The 20,023-nt window shown below is 42.2% G+C and overlaps 1 protein-coding gene across 2 annotated transcripts; it reads left to right on the forward strand.

Annotated features, from left to right (window-relative positions):
* The first annotated feature begins 155 nt into the window (after nt 1-155).
* Nucleotides 156-19,323, forward strand: Nep1 (Neprilysin 1). Of its 2 annotated transcripts, none has more exons than XM_064691225.1 (9): nt 156-547; nt 5,963-6,677; nt 12,848-12,928; nt 15,618-15,745; nt 15,810-15,927; nt 16,887-17,893; nt 17,967-18,129; nt 18,210-18,526; nt 18,600-19,323. In XM_064691225.1, exons 2-9 carry the CDS (start codon nt 6,161-6,163, stop codon nt 18,870-18,872), a joined length of 2,604 nt encoding a protein of 867 aa, XP_064547295.1. In that variant the 5' UTR covers nt 156-547; nt 5,963-6,160; the 3' UTR covers nt 18,873-19,323. The 2 variants fall into 2 exon arrangements, with proteins under 2 accessions (XP_064547295.1, XP_064547294.1); XM_064691224.1 differs by lacking the exon at nt 156-547 and adding an exon at nt 2,199-2,412.
* The last annotated feature ends 700 nt before the right edge of the window (nt 19,324-20,023 follow it).

Raw genomic sequence — 20,023 nt, forward strand, 5'->3', positions numbered from 1 at the left:
CATATTGTTTTGTTATCGCGTCCAATGTAAGTTATGTGCTGCATACGCGGCTTGCCGCGATGTCAACAAGTGTGTGTTTTTGTTTGTAATGCCCGTGAGCTTTTTGTTGAGAGGGCGAAAAAGAAAAGCTCACGCCGGCCGGCCGTCCCCAATTTGGTCGCTGGCGACGTTGGCTTAACGCCTGGCATTTTGTCTGATTAACTTGGCTTTTGGTGCATGCACGAAAATATGTTTTTAGTCGCGCATCGCCCTACCAAAGTGACGGACCCGCTCAGCCAAAGCAACAAAACAAACCAAACCAAACATAAACTAATTTTATAAAAATAATAATAAAAAATAGTATTAGGCAACGTGCATTAATGGATTTAATTGCATGCTGTCAAGCATTCATATAGTTTTCCCCTAAACATTTCCCTGCTCAACGTTGTCCTTGCGCTCGGGTTTGCTTTCAAACGTTTGTGCTGCGTGTCCTGGGCCTGGCATATGGCGCCGGAAAATGCGCCGCCGCACGTGCCAGCTGTTGATTGCGCCAAAAACTAATCACAAGGTAATGCCCGCCTAACGGTTTCACTGCTGCTACACATAAAAAACAACAACAACAAATTTCATAATAATTAAATAAAAATAAAAACAGACCCCAGCCCCCCTCCCCCCACCCTAGCCTAACTCACCCACAGCACACACACTGAAGGAATTCTCATATTTTGTTATTTGTCGCCCTGTCGCACGCATGAGCTGGGCAAATTAACTTCGCCTTGGCACGCCACCTGTTGTTGGCTGCCAGCTTTCGAATGCCGTTATGCGGCTGGGAGCTTAAAGCGCGCGCAAATGCGTCGATGACCGAACTGATCGATAAATGACAGTTTTATTTATGGAATTAGCGGCAGAAATGTTATTAAAACCCGTTATCGCAGCTGTCGTAGATAAAAATAAAACACACACGGGTCTAAATCATTTAAGACGTACTTAAATAGTTAAACACATTCTGGGATTAAAAGCCTGCTTCACGTGTCCCGACATGCGTTCAAACAATTTTACTTCAAATAGTTATGCATTTGGCTTATAAAGGTTTTGAAAACCTAACGACAAGACAAAAGACCCGAACTGTGTTGTTTAATACTCAAATTTAATCATATTAACTGATGTTCAGTTATTTTCTAGCTAAATTTGGCCGTCCGTCGGTAACAGTTAAAAATTTGAACTGATTTGGCGTTTTATTGGCTAGTACTAGCTATGCGTTTAATGTCAATTTAGCTCTTTAAAGCTAGTGTTGTCAAAAGATTCAGCCACTTTTTCTAAGCGACAGCTGGCAACACTTCACACCAGGCTCTATATGCATTACAAAAAAAATCGATTACAGTTATCGATAATCTGCACAAAATAAAATCAAAGTGTATCAGTTAGCTTTTGCTCCTAACGATATCGTTAATTTTGAATTTCCTGAGGCGTTTTTAGATTATACTCAAAATGAATTTGTAGGGATCAAAATCCAATAGCCAAATTAAATATATGAAACAAAAAAGCAAATCAATCAACTGGAAACAAAAAAGAACATATCAAATCAATGACCGCAACGTCTCAAGTATTTACTAATATTAATTTTCGAGTATGATTAATCTAAGCCGAAATACATGTGTATTTTTGATTGTTGTTGCGCCCGCTTATCGCCAGCGGGCGGTAATTAATTTTTTTCTCTCTTTCGTTTTGGCCAATGGACAACACGAAAATTGTTAACAAATGACAATCAGACGAAGATCACGCAGCGATAATGCCAATGACGAATGATGGAATAGCAAAACGCGGCAAATGGCGCATTCCGTTCTTTTTTTCCATGCGAGTAGCGTCAGGCAGGCTGCCAGAGGCGCCGATTGTCTCTGTGTGTGTGTGTGTGTGTGTGTGTGAAACGTGCCGAAATAGTTTTGACACCTGTTAAAGCGAGCGAGCTGTATATGTGTGCATGTGTGTGCGAGTCTGCACTTCCTTACAACGCAGAAGGCAGAAGTGTGTAAAGCAAAAGAGAGCTTTTTATGCGGCCGGCGCTGTCAAAACGTTGGCTTATTTGTCTTTACTTCTGTTGTTGTTGTTGTTCTTGTTGTTGCTGTTGTGTTTTTTTGTTTTGCCGTTAGCGCGCGGCCAAGCGTGTGCGCTGGCGTCGCTGCCGCTGGCCGGCTGCTTAAAAGCTAAGGACAGCTCGCAGCGTTCAGTACGTAACGAGTAGTCGCCTCGCGCGGTTTGGCGGCGCGACAAAGCAACACACAAAAAGAAGGCAAACAGAAATAATAATAAAGCAACAGCAATAGCGCGCAACTAAATGTAACTGTTGTTGTTCAAAACAAAACCGAGCCATAAAAACTGTCTGGCAACGTACGCAACAGAAAACAACAACAACAAAGCGGCAGGCAACAACAAAAAGTAATGCAAAAACAAATGCCATTAATTTACAAATATAGTTTACAATTTCAAGAGGCAGCAAACAAAAAACAAAAAAAAAAAAACATAAAAAAGAACCGCTAGTTAGTTTCAAACAAGAGCAATAAAATTTAAATTAACGTACAACAGCAACAACAAAAATATGCCCAACTTGTTATACAATGCGAAATGCAAATTAATTAGAATATCATATTTTTTTTTCAAATATTTTTTGTAACGAATTTTTTTTTTTTTTGTTGTGTTGCCAACTGGCGCTTCCCCCCAAAACTGTGCGTGTGTGTGTGTGTCACATATAATTTTTTTTTATGCATAATCCGAGCGTTTATTAAGCGTTTAGATAAAGATTATCACGAGATGAGTGGAGCGCGCGACGCCAGCCTCCAGCTATCCCCGAGCTCCGAAGCCTCCGATCGCCCTGGCTGCGCAGGTGCGGCCCACGCTTATTTTGTGAACCGTTCTCGCAGAACTAGTTTCAGATATTTTTTGTCGTTTTTTTTTTTTTTTTTTTTTTGTTTCTGTGCGAAATCAGCCGCTGTATCTCAATTAAAATTGAATACTATAGCTAATCAAAGTTGAGCTGCTTTTTGCATCTCTCGTTCTCTGCGTTCTACGCGGCGGCTGCGTTTGCTGACCCACCACCAAACATGTTGGCCCTGATCGCCGCACGACTGGCCGACAGCCGGGACAGACAGCTGTTTACCGGGCCTATCAAAATATATACACATTCATTTATTTGTGTGTGTGTGAGTGTGTGTGTGTGTTGACAGCAAGGAGCACAGCGTGTGATCTCAGCAGCGATCAAAGATTATCTTGTGACTTTTTCGGCTCCATCTGGCAACCCTGAAAGATTCCTGTTCAAGCAAGAGCCTATTTACATATATAAAGCCAAAATACCCCAAATTTGGTGCAAAACAACCAGCAATAGGCAATTCTGAGGCTCTATAGTATATAGATTTCAGATCAGGATCAGGACTACGGACTGTGTCTGTCCGTATGAACGGATAGATCCCGGAAACTACAAGAGGTTCCTCTTCAAATTTGATATACATTCTCGTATAACCTACGCGAAGCTTTTAAATGTATCTTATTTTGCCTATATTGTGACCCATATTTAAAATATCTATCAAAAATTAGATTCTCGCATAGTTTATATAGATTTGAAAATATTTAACTTTCCGGATAACTTCAGCCATTCCACCCAAAATGGGTGTAAAAAACGAACTATTGCAGCTAGAGCCTTGTACTTTGGTATTCACACACTTTTGTATGCCATATTTATGGCCTGAAAATTTCATACAGATCGGACTGTAAGCACCGAAGATCGTCAAGAACGCATTTCCCATAGAATGGGCCTAAGAGCGTTAGAAGCATGAAAAGCAGAAGAGAAGAAAGAATGCTTGGCGCTCCCAAATTGGGCTCCTAAATTGTGCTCAACTCTTACTTGTTTTAGTTGGTCTCAAGTCATGATCTAATCTAATATCAAATTAACGACCATTTAAATTCAACTATTTATTTAGATTAATGCAATTTTTTTCCTACTATATCTATTCCCAAATCTTCATCAAGATATCTTTGCCTACGTTTTTTTTTTAATCTTTGGTCATGATCTAATCCCTCCCGTCTACTCGTATCAAGTTTCATTTACATATGATGCTCGTAAAGCTTTTTTTTTTTTTAATAATAATATATAGCTAATATTACTCATACGAGGCGTTGTCTATGTCAATTAATAGCAGCAAGAACTAGAAACAAAACACATTTAAAAACAATTTAGTCGTCTTCTCCTGACTGCGCCATGCTCTGTTCGGCGCTTGAAAGTCGACTATTTTGACTGGATCTTTTAGATTGTTCCAAAACATCCAAAATTCTTACATAAATTGTGCACAAATTGCATTGTGCAAACAATTGTTTCTAGCTGTAAACATTTTCCACGCTTCAAGAACTTTTCATTTTATATATGTTAAGGAATTTTTTCATTTTGAGAACAACTTTCTGGTTTTCTTATGATCTGATCTAATTTTCATTAGCTCGCTGCCATCCTTTACTTTTAATTTTTTAACAAACAAATAGACTTAAGATCGTAACAAAATGGAAGAGTTAACAGAGAACAGCATGCATTTGGATTGGATGGGTTTATGTAGAATAAAATGATATGAAAACATTTTGAAAACCAAAAGAGCAGAGCCCAATTTAAGTGTTTAACTACCTTAAACACAACAACTATGAACTACTCTATATGAAACAGTTTAAATTTCATAGCTAATTGTTATTAAACATTTCACTTACGTACAGTTGCGCATAAAATGACTCATTAAAAGTGATCACACTTTGCGTTCGTCTCGTATTACCCAACTGGTTTCAATTTATATCAAAAATATCATACATTTTTTATTACAACACAGTTGGCTTAGGTGATGTTGCGCCAAGCCTCAGGCTTTATCCATCTGGTTTTGTCTGGCGCACTCTGGTAATTGACAATTGCAGTTATTTGCACTGACATTTTCAGATAGCACGTGTGCACAATTCTAATACGTTTACACAATTCATTAAAATTGACAGTGTTGAACAACGCCAGTTGGTTCGTTCAGTTAGCTAAATGAACTACTGTGCATTCATCAGACTGTACCGACTATTACTGTACTTGAAAGTGTTTCGATTCCGCGTTCCATTTGCAAGTACCGTAAATAATCAAATGGGGGAAAAAAACGAAAATATTCTTAGCTTAAAGGAAATTTCAGTTACTTTTCTTTCGAGCCTGCAAGTTGAAGGATAATCTTCAAAGTTATTATTAGTAAATGTTTTTCCATGTAAATAAATATTATTAAATATTAATGCGAAACGTGAATGCTCGTCTAATTGATAGTCTGCATAGTTAAGCAAACTTCAGAAAGCTGCCTTGAACTATTTTTTCAGTTAATTATTCGCAGTTGGGAAATGACATTTTCGAAAGAAAGCAAAAGTTGAAGTCGCAGCTGTCGTAAAAATAATTAAAAATTTAACAGCCATACGTAACTTGCTGAGACCCTTGTTTAATTATAAGGCTTAGCTAATGTCAAGCAAATGAATTATTCACTTACAACCAAGTCAGGGCAAGCACAATTGAACAATAGAAAATATCGAAAGTCCCTGCTCGGGCGCCAGGAAAAAACCAAAGTTAGCTATGTTAAAATGTTAACTATATTAAACTGTTAACCATATTTATATGTTAACTATATTGAAATGTTAACAATACTAACATGTTAACTAGATTTAAATGTTAATATCAAAATGTAAACCATATTAATATGTTAACTATATAAAAATGTTAACTATATTAAAATGTTATCTATATTAATATGTTAACTATATAAAAATGTTGACTATAGTATGTTAAGTACAGCGAAATGTTAACCATATTAGAATGTTATCTATATTAACATCTTAGTCGAAACTGTGACTAAAATATATGGCCAATGGTTTTTCCGCTGTGCCTCGTGCCTTGGCACCATGTGAGAGTTTCTTGTGACCAATTCGCATGCCTTCTCTTTTCCAGTGCCGACGACGACGCAGCGTCAACTGTGAACCGTGCGAACTTGAAGGGGCAAAGCCGCAGCGCGGACAGCCGTGGACAGGTGCGTGAAGTCGCCCATCAAACTGATCAGCACGGTTGATTGTTCAAAAGGCCCGCTGTCAGTCGATAAGGTACCGCAGCGCTAGGGATCGAGATAAAGGCGAGCGCCTGGCCAGCGATATGTTGGCCAAGCCAGCGAACGACAAGCTGCCGTCGCCGTCGACGTCGCCGGCGACCGCGATCGCGCCCGCGCCGCAGCCAATGTCAACATCGGCGAACCTCAACAATGGCTACATGCAGGCCAATGCGCTGGACGAGCTAAACGCGACCGCCGTCTCCCCGCTGCTCGGTCAGCAGCAACAGCAGCAACAGCAGCAACAGCAGCAGCAACAGCAGCAGCAGCAGCAGCAACATAAGCTGCCAACTGTTGTATTCCTTAGCCCGGATGGCAGCGGAGCCGTGGGCAGCGCTGTGCAACGGAACGTGCCCGGCCCGGCACCGGCGGCGGCGCCGGCGCCGGCACCGTCCGTTGCCAGCGACTGGCTGCTGCTGAAGGAGGCGCAGCAGCGACGCCGTCTCCTGGTGCTGGCCATTGCGTTCACCGTGCTGGGCGCGGCAATCGGCGCCCTCGCCATCTACTTTGCCAGCGTGCATCAGCGTTGCCAGCGCCAACAGCGCAACGACCTACAGGATGCAGGTGAGCTAAGCGTAAAAAACAATTAGCACGTTGCCCAATTGGCTCAGCTGGCAATCACGTGACATCCGTTGCGATTGGTCCGCGATTGCGGATTCTGCTTGGACAAGGGCATTTCACACTTTTCGGCAAATCCACCCAATTGGTCCGAGGGGGCATTGTGAATTGTGCCGGGCAGAGATAATGTGTCGAAACATTCAACTGCAGATGAAATACCCTTGTGTGTATATACATACACGAGTTTTATCCAGACAGATCTAACCGATGTAAGTTCACGGACATTGGGTTTATTCCACCCGCAAGCGTGGAAAAATCGCGGTAATGCTTTTGTGAACTTGTTTTTGACAACCAGCCGCTCGGCTCTAAACTTATTTGCACAGATCTTTGCGCAAATTCATTTTCACACTTTTCCGAAAATCCATGCCTAGTTTGTCGAATCTGGGCGTCTAAAGACTTTATGGCCAAAGTTTTGGGTTCGAAACAGGTCGAGCAATTTTTATAGAATTTCTTTTAAAGCATGTTTCACACATTTTTCTCAAAGGTCTTAGCGAAGGTTTTATTTTCCTCTTCTAGCTTATTTTTCAGAGTTCAACATTAAACAAGCAAGAAATTTTGCTGAAGTGCGTTAAATGGGTGGAAAGCTTTGATGCCAACTTTTGGTGCTTCGTTCGATTGATGTTAGGCACTTTTTGAAATATCTCAAGGCTCAAGTTAGTGTGCGTAAATTTAAATTTCACAGTAGCGTGAAATGTGCGGGCAAATGATATCTTTAGTTTGAATCGGGCAACGCCGGGGAATAACCGCTAATATCAGGAATTTGAATACTTTTAAAACTCAAACGTGTGTCTATATAAAACAATATACGTTGGATTGCTCTTATAGCACATCATAGAAGTATTACGAGTATACTGTAGTACTGCGTTCCAATTCCGCGTTCCAAAAATGTTGAGAAGTAAGCAAAGCTTAGGGAAATTCGATAAATGGCAAGCATATTTAGCTTTGAGCTATTCGATCTAAAAAAAATACATTTCAATTAAAGCATACGATTTTGGCTATTGCTGTGATGTTAATTGTTTCAATTCCGCATTCCAAAATGTGTAAACAATTAAGCTGAGTTTAGGCAAAATCGGTAAAATGAGAAAGCATATTTATATATGGACTATTTAATATAGTAAAATACATAAGAATTAGAATAAACATTTATGGGTATTACTGTGCTGTCAGGTGTTTCAATTCCGCGTTCCAATATATGTTAAAAAGCAGGCAACGGTTAGGGAAATTCGTTCAAGAGGCAAAACATATTTAGCTTTGGGCAATTCAATCTACAAAATAAAAATAAAATATTAGTTGATCTGATTTCTGGTACTGCTTTGGTATTAAATGTTTCAATTCCGTGTTCCAAAATGTTTAAATATTTTAGCTGAGCTTAGCTGGAATCGGTAGAAAGAGAAATGCAGCATATTCGATATAAAAATTAATGAAAAATTAGAAGGAAGGCTCAATCGGACATGGAATTCGCGCAATCGGTGGAACACAGCTTTAAAATTGAACGATCAACAAACTAATTTTGCAAAAGAAATTGTGCAAATATATTTGAAAATGAGTTTAAAGCACGGAAGTGGCATGTTAACGATTTCCACCAATTTTCCGCACTTGTGGGTGGAACTTGTCGGGGAATATGCATATGTATGTATATACATATGCTTGCGGCACATGCCGCAACAAATTGATGGTGCCCATTGTAAGGGTATGAAAAACCTAATTTCCTTTCAACAGGACGCGGCAGCAACAGGCGGCAGGCGGCAGGCGTCAGGCGGCAGGCAGAGCAACAGGCTGCCACTTGATGGCAGCATTGGATTGCGGATTGGATATGTGGCTGCCGCCGGCTGCCTCCCTTCCCTCCCCCCAACCAGTCGGCCCGTCCTTATCGCAGCTGTGGCCTGGTGCTGTAGGCGCCTTTCATTTCCGCGCGCGTTTGAAAATTCAATTACAAAATATGTCAAACAACGGGCAACAAACAACAATGACAGCAACTGCTTCCTGGCTGCCTTTTGTGGCTCGCACATTTTCCTCTTCAAAATAACCAAACCTCTTTCCCCCCCCCCCCCCCCCCTTGCGGCGCGGGGGCCAAAACCCAGCAAAACAGCTCAAGTGCCCAGCGTTCGCCTTGCGGCTGCATTTCATTCGCACACACTTAACCCCAACAGCACCCGCCACGCCCACTCTAACCAAGCTTAAGGGGGGAGGGGCCTTTTATTTATTTATTTTTTTTTTCTTATCTGCAGCATTAACCAACACTCGCCCAATGTATTTCCATTTTGGAAAACCAATCAATTCGCCTATGAATTTGTTGCTGTAATCGATTTGCGGCTATCCTGCGGCTGTCCTGCTTGTGCGCCCTAATTGAATGACACGCCCACCCGCACACACACACACAAACACAGGCACCTCTGCACAAATCATAACATGTTTATGAGTGCGTGTGTGTGTTGTAAAACGTGCGTTTAATATTTAGCGCCAAAATAACCGAACGGAACAACAAAATTCATTCATCTTTTTTTCGATTTTTTTGTAGCCACCCCCTCTCCCCTCTCCCCGCTACCAGGCCAGCCCCGGCTATCATCAAAGCCTACGCGCACACCTGCTCCACCTTTTTTTTGGTATTATTTTACAACACTTTTAAAAATAAACCACACATCTATAAATACTTGATGGAGTTAGGCCATGCGGCAAGCTCTGGCCTTCAATCGGGCTTCCTCTTAAATGGGTTGCGGGATGTTCTTCGTGTTCGCCGCTGTAATTGATTATTATGGGCTTATTTTCAATATATTTATATATATAAATATGAAAGGGTTTTCAAGTCGTAAACAGTCGCACTTTCTGCTGGCTTTAAGCCCAATATTTATTGTGCAAAGGAATCGTATTGAATAATTTGAATAGGACAACCTACTGCATAATATGCCATGGAATTCAATGGGATCCCTCTTGTTGTCCATCTGTTAAGATCGATATATATACATATATATATATATGTAAATGAAAGGGTTTTCAAGTCGTAAACAGTCGCACTTTCAGCTGCCCAATATTTATTGTGCAAAGGAATCGTATTGAATAATTTGAATAGGACAACCTATTGCATAATATGCCATGGAATTCAATGGGATTCCTCTTGTTGTCCATCTGTTAAGATCGATATATATATATATATATATATGAAAGGGTTTTCAAGTCGTAAACAGTCGCACTTTCAGCTGCCCAATATTTATTGTGCAAAGGAATCGTATTGAATAATTTGAATAGGACAACCTATTGCATAATATGCCATGGAATTCAATGGGATTCCTCTTGTTGTCCATCTGTTAAGATCGATATATATATATATATATATATGAAAGGGTTTTCAAGTCGTAAACAGTCGCACTTTCAGCTGCCCAATATTTATTGTGAAAAGGAATCGTATTGAATAATTTGAATAGGACAACCTATTGCATAACATGCCATGGAATTCAATGGGATTCCTCTTGTTGTCCATCTGTTAAGATCGATATATATATATATATATATATGAAAGGGTTTTCAAGTCGTAAACAGTCGCACTTTCAGCTGCCCAATATTTATTGTGCAAAGGAATCGTATTGAATAATTTGAATAGGACAACCTATTGCATAATATGCCATGGAATTCAATGGGATTCCTCTTGTCCATCTGTTAAGAGTTGTTTGTATTACAAAATGATTATCCGTGTAACTTGTATTCAGTTTTCTTACATTTTCAATGCATTGCAGCCTTTGTTCTCCAGCCTCCTTTCATTGCCATGGCATTTCATTGTGGTCTCATCAGGTTGGACCTTAGGCTAACCAGCTATTGGCACAGGAACAATTATGTTAGTGGAATAATGCAAGTCTTTGTGTTTTCAAACGCACTCGTAACTCGTCAACTTTCGCCAAACAAAGCCATTTAAAGTGCAAACGCATATTGAAGGTCAAAGGGTTAGCTGAAAGCCTGAACTCACAATAGTTGCATTTTAAATCTTGGATGCTTTTATTCCGGGGTATTAAATCCTCAGCGTGCCTCTCCTCTTTAATTATTGGCTTGATCCTAAGATATATTTCCATAACTCTTACTCACATATACATCAAATACGGAATTATAATACAATATGCTAAAGTTCTTCCAGTCGTTTCTTCCGTGTGGGAACCTGAGGCTAATTAGGGTATTATGTATTTGTGCAAATCTATGTAACAGGCAGAAGGAAACATCTCCGACCCCATAAAGTGTATATATTCTTGATCAGCATCTATAGCCGAGTCGATTTAGCCATGTCCGTCTGTCCGTATGTATGAACGCAAGGATCTCAGAGCCTATAAGAGCTAGAGACTTGAAATTTGAGCTGTAGGTCGTCCTAGTGTTAGCGCAGATAGAGTTTGTTTCCGATATTCGGTAACTTGCCACGTTTCCAAGTTATCGATAAAAATCGATATCGAAATCATGTTTTTTGGGCAATTTCGGTAAATAATAAGAGCTAGTATATATATATCAAGTATCTTTCATTTTATACCTATCGCCTGTTGGAGGGTTCAGGGTATCCTCTAGAACCTCTTATTTGTTTTATTTTATTCCCTTTCATTCCTTTGGAATAATGGCTTTGATTCTCCTGTTTATATCGATATATATTTGATTCTGTTTCACAAATTTCGATTCAATCCATGTCTGTATCGTTGGTTCGGGAGGACTCTCCCCTGGTTGAGATTTGTTCCAGTTACGATCTTCACGTCGTTTCGTTGGCTTCAAAGGGCATTTCTTTCCGACTGAGTTCGTAAGCACATTTCCATTAGGATTCCATTGAAGTTCAGTAAATAATAAATGAAACTTTTCGTAACTTACTTAGCCTTGCTTTTCGTTTAATTGGAAGCTTCTTCAAAGGGATTTTGTTTTCTTTTATAATAACTAGTTTGTTGCAAAGTGATTAAATAATAATCCTGCAAAGTGTTTATATAGTATATCCGAACGATTCTCAAGGCCTGCCCTTCACTTAGCTCCCGCCTTGCCTGGCGATAATTCCTTTCCTACAAAAGCTCTCAATTAACTTGAACAAATCATATTTCATTAGCGCTTCCACGAGGCACCGGGGCATGAGCAGGGGCTGTTGCGCTTCCCATTCAATTAAGACACATTTTATTTTCTGAAAAGTTGCCTTCGCCTGAGTGCAACACTTAAGTCCCAATCCGTTGGCTCGCGAAGGAAGCCAGAAGGAAGGAATAATCCAGAAGCTAGACCCTGCATAAATGAGCAGTTGCTGGAAGCAGACAGAGCGCAAGGGGGGGGGGGGGGGCAAGAGGGTATTTGGTACTCGCCCAGTTATTAAAAGGTCACATGCAACATGTGTCGTGTGTCGTGTGCCGTGTGCCTTGTATCCGGGCGCCAATCGATGAGCTATCGACCACGAGCTGACCCAGCTACGCCCCCCCCCCCCCCCCCGCCCCCAATTTGTGTTTACTTTAAAAGAAAAACAAACCAAATGGAATATAATTGTGCCCACCTCCAAAGTGGGTTTGGGGTTTAAGACAGAGCTAACAATAAACCCAAGGCGAAGCGAGGCAGCTGCAAGCGAATCGAGTATTTATTTGCATTGCCATTGATCAGGAAAAACAACCAGGTCAGCATATATTCCACTTAACCCATTCGAGCGGAGGAAAATTAAATAAGCGAACTCTTCTAGTCCAAAAAACATCTAACTTCAGTCTATAATAACTAATGTCAAATCCTTAGAAATAAGATATAGATCTATAGGGAAGAATCGATTGCAGGCAAACTTTGCTACCCTCTTACAAGTGCCTGGAAGCCTTATTAAATCGGACTGCCATAACATATATAGGAAGCTATAGGAACGATTGGTCGGAACTGAAAGCTACCTCTGCTTGTTAATATATTAATGGAATAATTGAATCTGAATTCCAGGAGAATTCCAAATTGACAACAGGGTATTTGGTAGTCGTGCGTTTGGCGTAATGCCACAATTTGCTTGTGCAAATTCTTTTTTAATGCGAACAAAATATAATTAATTTACCTGAGTGGTTTTTAAATCGAGCCAGCGATAATCTTCAGGTGTGTGTGTGCGTGTGTGTGTGCCAATCAAAAAATGCAAACTCAGCTCCGAAGTCCTCTAATTACAGGCGATGGCAGCTTGGACAGCTTGGCAGGATCCGGACGCAACCAGGACAACGTCTGCCTGACACAGGAATGCGTGCGAACAGGTGAGTGCTCCACCAAGGATTTCAATCATGATGACGATGACGTTGACGATGATGATGATTGGAACGGGTCCCCCTCCGCCGTGCGGGCTGCTTTTCAATTATTAATTGACAATTTTTATTATTGTTTGGCTAAGTGGCTTAGCAGTTGATTACCGTCAATTTGAGGCCAGTTGTGGCCAGTGTGGTTTTATGTCCAAATGCATTCGCATTCCGGCCAGCCGGAATGAAGGGATTCGAACGATGTTGACGAAGTCGCCGGCGAAGACAACGTTTAACGACCTTTTTATGGGCCATTTCTGGAAATGTGACATTTGGTGCTCTGTGTGGCGCCACTTGCTACTTGCCACTTGCCACTTGCCGCATGCCACATCGCATGCATGCATAACAAATGCATAATAGTCGCCTTAGAATTGTTAATGCCACCAGTTACCACTCCTCTCCCCCTCCCCACACCCACAGCCACACTCCACTCTGTAAGTCGCCCAAAAGCAGGCTATCTTTTCGTTCGTGCCTCGGCTTTGCCGCCGCCCACTGTAGCCCAGGAGATGTACATTAATTATATGCGTAGCTTTTTATGGGAATCCCACGCACGTGGCCAGGGGCGGAGTTGAGCGAGAGGGAGGCACCAGAAGCAGCTACAGCAACAGGCTGAGGCACATACATGAGCTGGGAGCTAAATCTTATGTATGTAAAACTGACTGACTGATTGACTGACTGACCGATTGACTGACTGATTGGCTCATATTTTGGCTAACTGATTGACTAACTCACTGATTGATTGACCGACTCACTGATTGACCGACTCACTGATGGATTGACTTACTGATTGATTTATTTACTGCCTGACTTATTGATTGAGTGACTGACTATCAAACTGACTGACTGATTGACTGACTGACTGATTGACTGACTGACTGACTGACCGATTGGCTGACTGATTGGCTCATATTTTGGCTAACTGATTGACTAACTCACTGATTGATTGACCGACTCACTGATGGATTGACTTACTGATTGATTTATTTACTGCCTGACTTACTGATTGAGTGGCTGACTATCAAACTGACTGACTGACTGATTGACTGACTGACCGATTGACTGACTGATTGGCTCATATTTTGGCTAACTGATTGACTAACTCACTGATTGATTGACCGACTCACTGATGGATTGACTTACTGATTGATTTATTTACTGCCTGACTAACTGATTGAGTGACTGACTGACTGACTATCTAACTGACTGACTGATTGATTGTGATTATGGGCTGGTTAATTGATGGATTGATCCCCTGACTGATTGATAGACTGACTAACAGTCAGTCGAACTGTCTGCCTAACTAACTGAATGACGGTTTTGCCCAAATACTGGCTATCAGATTGATTGGCTTATTCTTATACTAACTGACTGGATGACTGAGTAAAATCAGTCAGGCACTGATTGGTTTATATACCGGCTCACTGGCTGATTGATTGAATGATTGGCTTATATATTGACTAAATGTATGACTCGATAAGTGACTATTAGACTGACTGACTCATTGGCTTATACACTGACTGACTGAATGACTGAATGACTCATTGACTGATCGATTGACTGACTGACTCACTGCCCGCCTGATTGACTGATTGGTCATCAGCGCACCGTCCCAACTACAATGTAATGTGATGTAAGTGCACGGTAGGACGATTTTTGGGGAATTCTCGAAAAACGATTGTTGTTCAGTTGTTTATTTAGATTCGTGTGAAAATGTTTCACACTTTTTGCAAAATCCAGTAGCGCCTAGTCCAACATTTGTCCATATGACGTTCCTTTTCGTCCGATGGGCCTCAAACTTATTTGAAATACCCAAAATTAGACCCTAATGAAAACGAGTCTTGGCATGATGATGATGCTTACTTGGGAGTAAAACGGGAGTGCAACGGACACAAAATGTTTGCACCTTTCACTTTTACATTTGACTTTCACTTCAAACTCATTTTGTATTGAGTTTCTCACGGAAAGGTCGTATCAAAAATGTTATGAGATAAACTTAGCCCGGACCAGAATATTCTTGCTCTATTATAATTCAGTTGATTTATGGTTTCAACCGCTTTGAATAGCCAGCCTATAGAAATCCTCAAGTTCTCACACTTAAATTATCTAAGACAAACCCAAGAATGCATTTAATTTCTACGCGAAAGGCTGACAAAGTTTTTCGGAAGCCGCCAGAAAAACAAAAACCAAGGCGCAAAGAAAACTTTCCGCGTTAATTTTGCCAGGCCAACAAATTAGATTGCGAAAGTTGAGCTTGACTAACTGAGTAATACCCTGTAGCCCGAGACTTATCTCAAGTTATCTTTAAATAGTTGCAATTAATAAATGTACGCAAAAAGAATAAATACGCGATAACGAAGATTATGGGCTTATAATCAGCCGCCTGTTGCATACATTTCAGCGCAATCAATATGCCCTTTAAGCCCATCCCCAATGTACAGGTACATTGGCCATAGGAGGGATGGGCTGGTGGAGTTAGATAAAGAGTTGCGCTTTCAATGAGTTATTTGACTTTTATGATCGAAACGAATGTGAATTATGGCGAGGAATTCCAATAAAAGCCGCGCAGCTGAGCTCGTTCCCATTGTTGTGGGCTTTTTGAGGAATGGGTTTTGTACGCTTGATTTATGAATTTTTTTGGATGCTTTTGCAGCTGCTTCATTGCTGTCCGCCATGGACTTGACGGCGGATCCGTGCGATGATTTCTTTCAATATGCGTGCGGCACATGGAATAAATTGCATCCCATACCCGAGGATCGCAGCTCGATCAGCACCTTTGAGGTAAGTAAGGCCAGGACTTCGAGTGGACCTCTAGCTAATTGCCCGGTTGGCAAACCGTTAACAGGTGCTCTCCGATCAGCAGCAGTTGGTTTTACGTGGTGTCCTCGAGGAACCGATCGATGAACGCGACAATGCGGCTACGGTCAAGGCGAAGACCTTCTACAAGAGCTGCATGGACATACGTGAGTAATCGAATTATACCCCGTAAAACAAAAGGCGAAGGCCTTTTCGTCTGTGTCATGGCTTCGATCTCAGTAACTAGACTTCAAGATCACGATTATTCCAAGCTGACGATAACTTTTGATTATTCAAATTATCGATAAATAACGAAATTCTGCCCGGGCATATCTCGCTAAGATTTAGAGCTAGAGACAGCTCGTATAATACTTATAAACGGAAGAGAAACGGCCTGAGAACTGAGAAAAGTTCTGAATGGGGCCTATGAAGTCAGGGTCAACGAAAATATTCGCTGTTTCGATTCCCTCGATTCGCCTTAAGTTTTGACTCTTATAACACAGTCCGTCTCTCTATGCATTCTTTAAGAACTTCGGTGCTTATAGTCCGATCATTATGAAAATTTCAGGCTCTAAACTTGGCATATAAAAGTATGTATATAGCAAAGCATAAGGATCTACCCTACTAAAAATTCGATTTCTTACGGTTCTAGAAGAAATAGTTAGAGGCATCCCAAAAGTTAAACATTTTTAGGCTGTGTATACTAATCGAGAACCCACATACAAAGTTTCGGGTAACTAGCTATTGTAATCCTCGAGCCAATCCAATTCTTTTATAATACATTATAAAAAAAGAAGAAGAATGCCGTACAAACTTGCTCTGTATATGTTGTATGGGAGAATATATGTATATATATGTTCTTACCAGTCGCTGGCTTTTCCAGTTTCCGAGCTAGACTCATGTATCCAGAATGTATGCCTTCCGTCTGCCTGTAACAAAACCTATTTTAATCATTTTCGAAGGGTTTGATGCCTCGATTCGAGGTTAGGTTCGACCGAACTTTAATTAGTTAATCCGACTTGAGGTTCGGCTTAGGCTCCGTTTTGGAGCCCGAATTGGAGTAAGAGTTAGAGGGTATCTGTTAGTCGGCTTACCCTTTGACTAATGCTGCCTTGCTTACTTGCAGCCCAGATACGCAAGATCGGCGCTGGTCGCCTGAAGCAGGTGCTCCGCTCCCTGGGCGGCTGGCCCGTAATCGAGTCCAACTGGCAGCCGCCCGCCGAGCTGTCCGTGGAGCAGCTGATGGGCCAGCTGCGCCTCAACTACAGCGAGTCGGTGCTGATCGAGCTGTACGTTGGCGCGGACGACAAGAACAGCTCGGTGAACATCATACAGATGGATCAGATGCAGTACGCGCTGCCCTCGCGCGACTATTATTTAAAGCCGAGCAGCGTCAACGATCGCCAGGCGTACCACAAGTACATGACCCAGATCTCGCTGCTGCTGGGCGCCAATCCGGCAACAGCTGCCGACGAGCTGCAGCAGGTGGTGCTGTTCGAGACGCAGCTGGTGAATATCTCGCTGCCGGAGGCGGATCGGCACGACACGAGCGCCGTCTACCGCAAGCTGTCGCTGCCGGAGCTGCAGCAGCTGGTGCCGGAGCTCAATTGGAGCGTCTATCTGCAGACGGCCTTGGGCACGGACATTGTGCTGCAGCCGGATGAGCCGCTGGTCACCTACGGCCTGACCTATCTCACCGAAATGGGTCGCATTCTGGACCAAACCGATCGCCGTGTGGTGCACAACTATATGCTCTGGCGTCTGGTCATGTCGCTGATGACGCACATGATCGACGAGTATCAGCGGGAGCGTGTCGAGTTCCGTAAGATTCTGATGGGCATACAGTCGGAGCGCACGCGCTGGTCCCAGTGCGTCGAGTGGACCAATAAGAAGCTGGGCGTCGCCGTCGGTGCACTCTTCATCCGGGACAATTTCAACCAGGATAGCAAAGAGGTCGCCCTCGAGATGATACACAACATAAGGGCGGCATTCAATGAGCTGCTCGCCGAGAACCATTGGATGGACGACGAGACGCGCGCCGTGGCCAAAGAGAAGGCGGACACGATGAACGAACGCATCGGCTATCCGGAGATACTCACCAATGTCACCGAGCTGGAGCAGGAGTATGTGAATGTAGGTGCCTGCTCGACAAAAAAAAAAAAAAATACCCCAACTTTCTGATCATACTTTGTTGTCTTTGCATTAGCTTACGATCGTGCCGGATAATTTTATTGACAATGTGCTGAGCATTCTGCAATGGGAGTCGGAGAAGCTGTTGAATCTGTTGCGCCAGCCGGTGGACAAAGAGAAATGGACCACAGAGCCGGCGGTGGTCAACGCCTTCTACAATCCCAACAAGAATGATATAGGTGCGCCATCTCCCATCTTCCGTCTCCGATCTCCCGTCTCCCATCGATCTGTGCCAACCTAAAATTTGTCGCTCTTTCAGTATTCCCCGCGGGCATTTTGCAGCCTTTGTTCTACAGTCAACATTTTCCCAAATCGCTCAACTATGGCGGAATCGGCGTGGTGATCGGTCACGAGATCACACACGGCTTCGACGACAAGGGGCGGCAGTTTGACAAGGAGGGCAACATGATGCAGTGGTGGAATAATGCCACAATCAAGGCATTCCGGGAGCGCACCCAATGCGTCATCGATCAGTATTCGCGCTACAAGATCAACGAGGTGAACATGTTTATGGACGGCCGCATGACCCAGGGCGAGAACATAGCCGACAATGGCGGCCTCAAGCAATCATTTCGGGTGAGCAATCTCAGCGATCGCCCTCGGATCTCTTAGCCCTTAACCGATTTCTTGTCTCGTGGCTCATTTGCAGGCCTACAAGAAGTGGGAGAAGCTGCACGGACGCGAACTGCTGCTGCCGGCGCTCAATTTGACGCACGATCAGCTATTTTTCCTCAACTATGCGCAGATCTGGTGCGGCAGCATGCGGCCGGAGGATGCGCTAACCAAGATCCGATCCTCGGTGCATTCGCCGGGCTTTGTTCGCGTCCTGGGGCCGCTCTCCAATTCGCGAGACTTTGCGGATGCCTACAGCTGTGCCGTGGGCACCACCATGAATCCGGCGAACAAATGCAGCGTCTGGTAGTCATGATCGCGATCGCGATCGCAGGGTCATGCTCATGTTCAGGCTCTTGGTCGTGATCGCCAGCAAAGTGGTTGCGGTCACGATCGAGATCTTGGTCATGCACACGATCACACAAGGTTTTGATCATAATCCAAATCAGGGTCATGGTCACGCTCAATGTCTTTTGATGATGATGATCACGACTTTGATCATGACTCGAGATCTTGATCATGAACACGATCAGGCTCTTGCTCAGGATCATGGTATTCGATTCATGATCACGATCAAGCTCAAGGTCTTGTCCATCATCTCCACAGCACACGCTTGATCATGCTCACGATCACGCTTATGATCATGCTTTGTACAAGTCTATTTTTATATATATACACATTATATATATATATATATATATTTATATATCGTATAATACTGCATCATCAAATGAAGGGCGTCTAATTTTGTTTCTCCATTGTTGTTGTTTTTTCTTGTGTGATTAATATTATTATTATTATTTTTTTTTTTGTATTTTGTTATAGCGCGATAGTACAGACATAGTATAATATTATATATGTATGTACAATATAACTAATTGTATTTGTATTTGTATTTGTATTTGTATTGTAATATATATATATATATATATATTTGAATGCCATATCAAAAGAGAAAAGAACAACAAACTGAAACGTCAACCGAGTCTCCTGCTCCCCCCCTACAAAGCCCTTACCCAGTAACCAGCTATCGGTAACATCCGACAAAAAAACAAAAAACAAAAAACAAAGCAAGCGGCATTAATTATTCTTAATAAAATAAAATAAACGAAAATGAAACAAAACTATTTTTTATTAGAGTTGTTTTATAGAGAGAGAGATAGAGAGAGAGAGAGAGAGAGAGAGAGAGTATTATGCTGACTAAACATTTGGCAGAGCTTAGATATCACAGCTTCTATTCTCTGTGGAATTATTGTTCATATTTCTAGGGTATTATAGTTTGGTCATGAAATGTGTAACGCATAGCAGCAGACATCTCCGATCCCATAAAGTGTATATATATATATTCTAGATCGGAATCAATGGCCGAGTTTTTATATCATTCCCATCTGTCCGTCTGTCTTTTTCTGGCCAAACTAGTCTGTCTTCAGTTTCAAAACCAACCTCTTAAGACTCTGCCTA

The sequence above is a fragment of the Drosophila montana genome, unplaced genomic scaffold (genome assembly GCF_035044405.1).
Source record: "Drosophila montana isolate Dmon_TW-CO22-7 unplaced genomic scaffold, ASM3504440v1 contig_3416_1, whole genome shotgun sequence".
NCBI classification, from domain to species: Eukaryota; Metazoa; Arthropoda; class Insecta; order Diptera; family Drosophilidae; genus Drosophila; species Drosophila montana.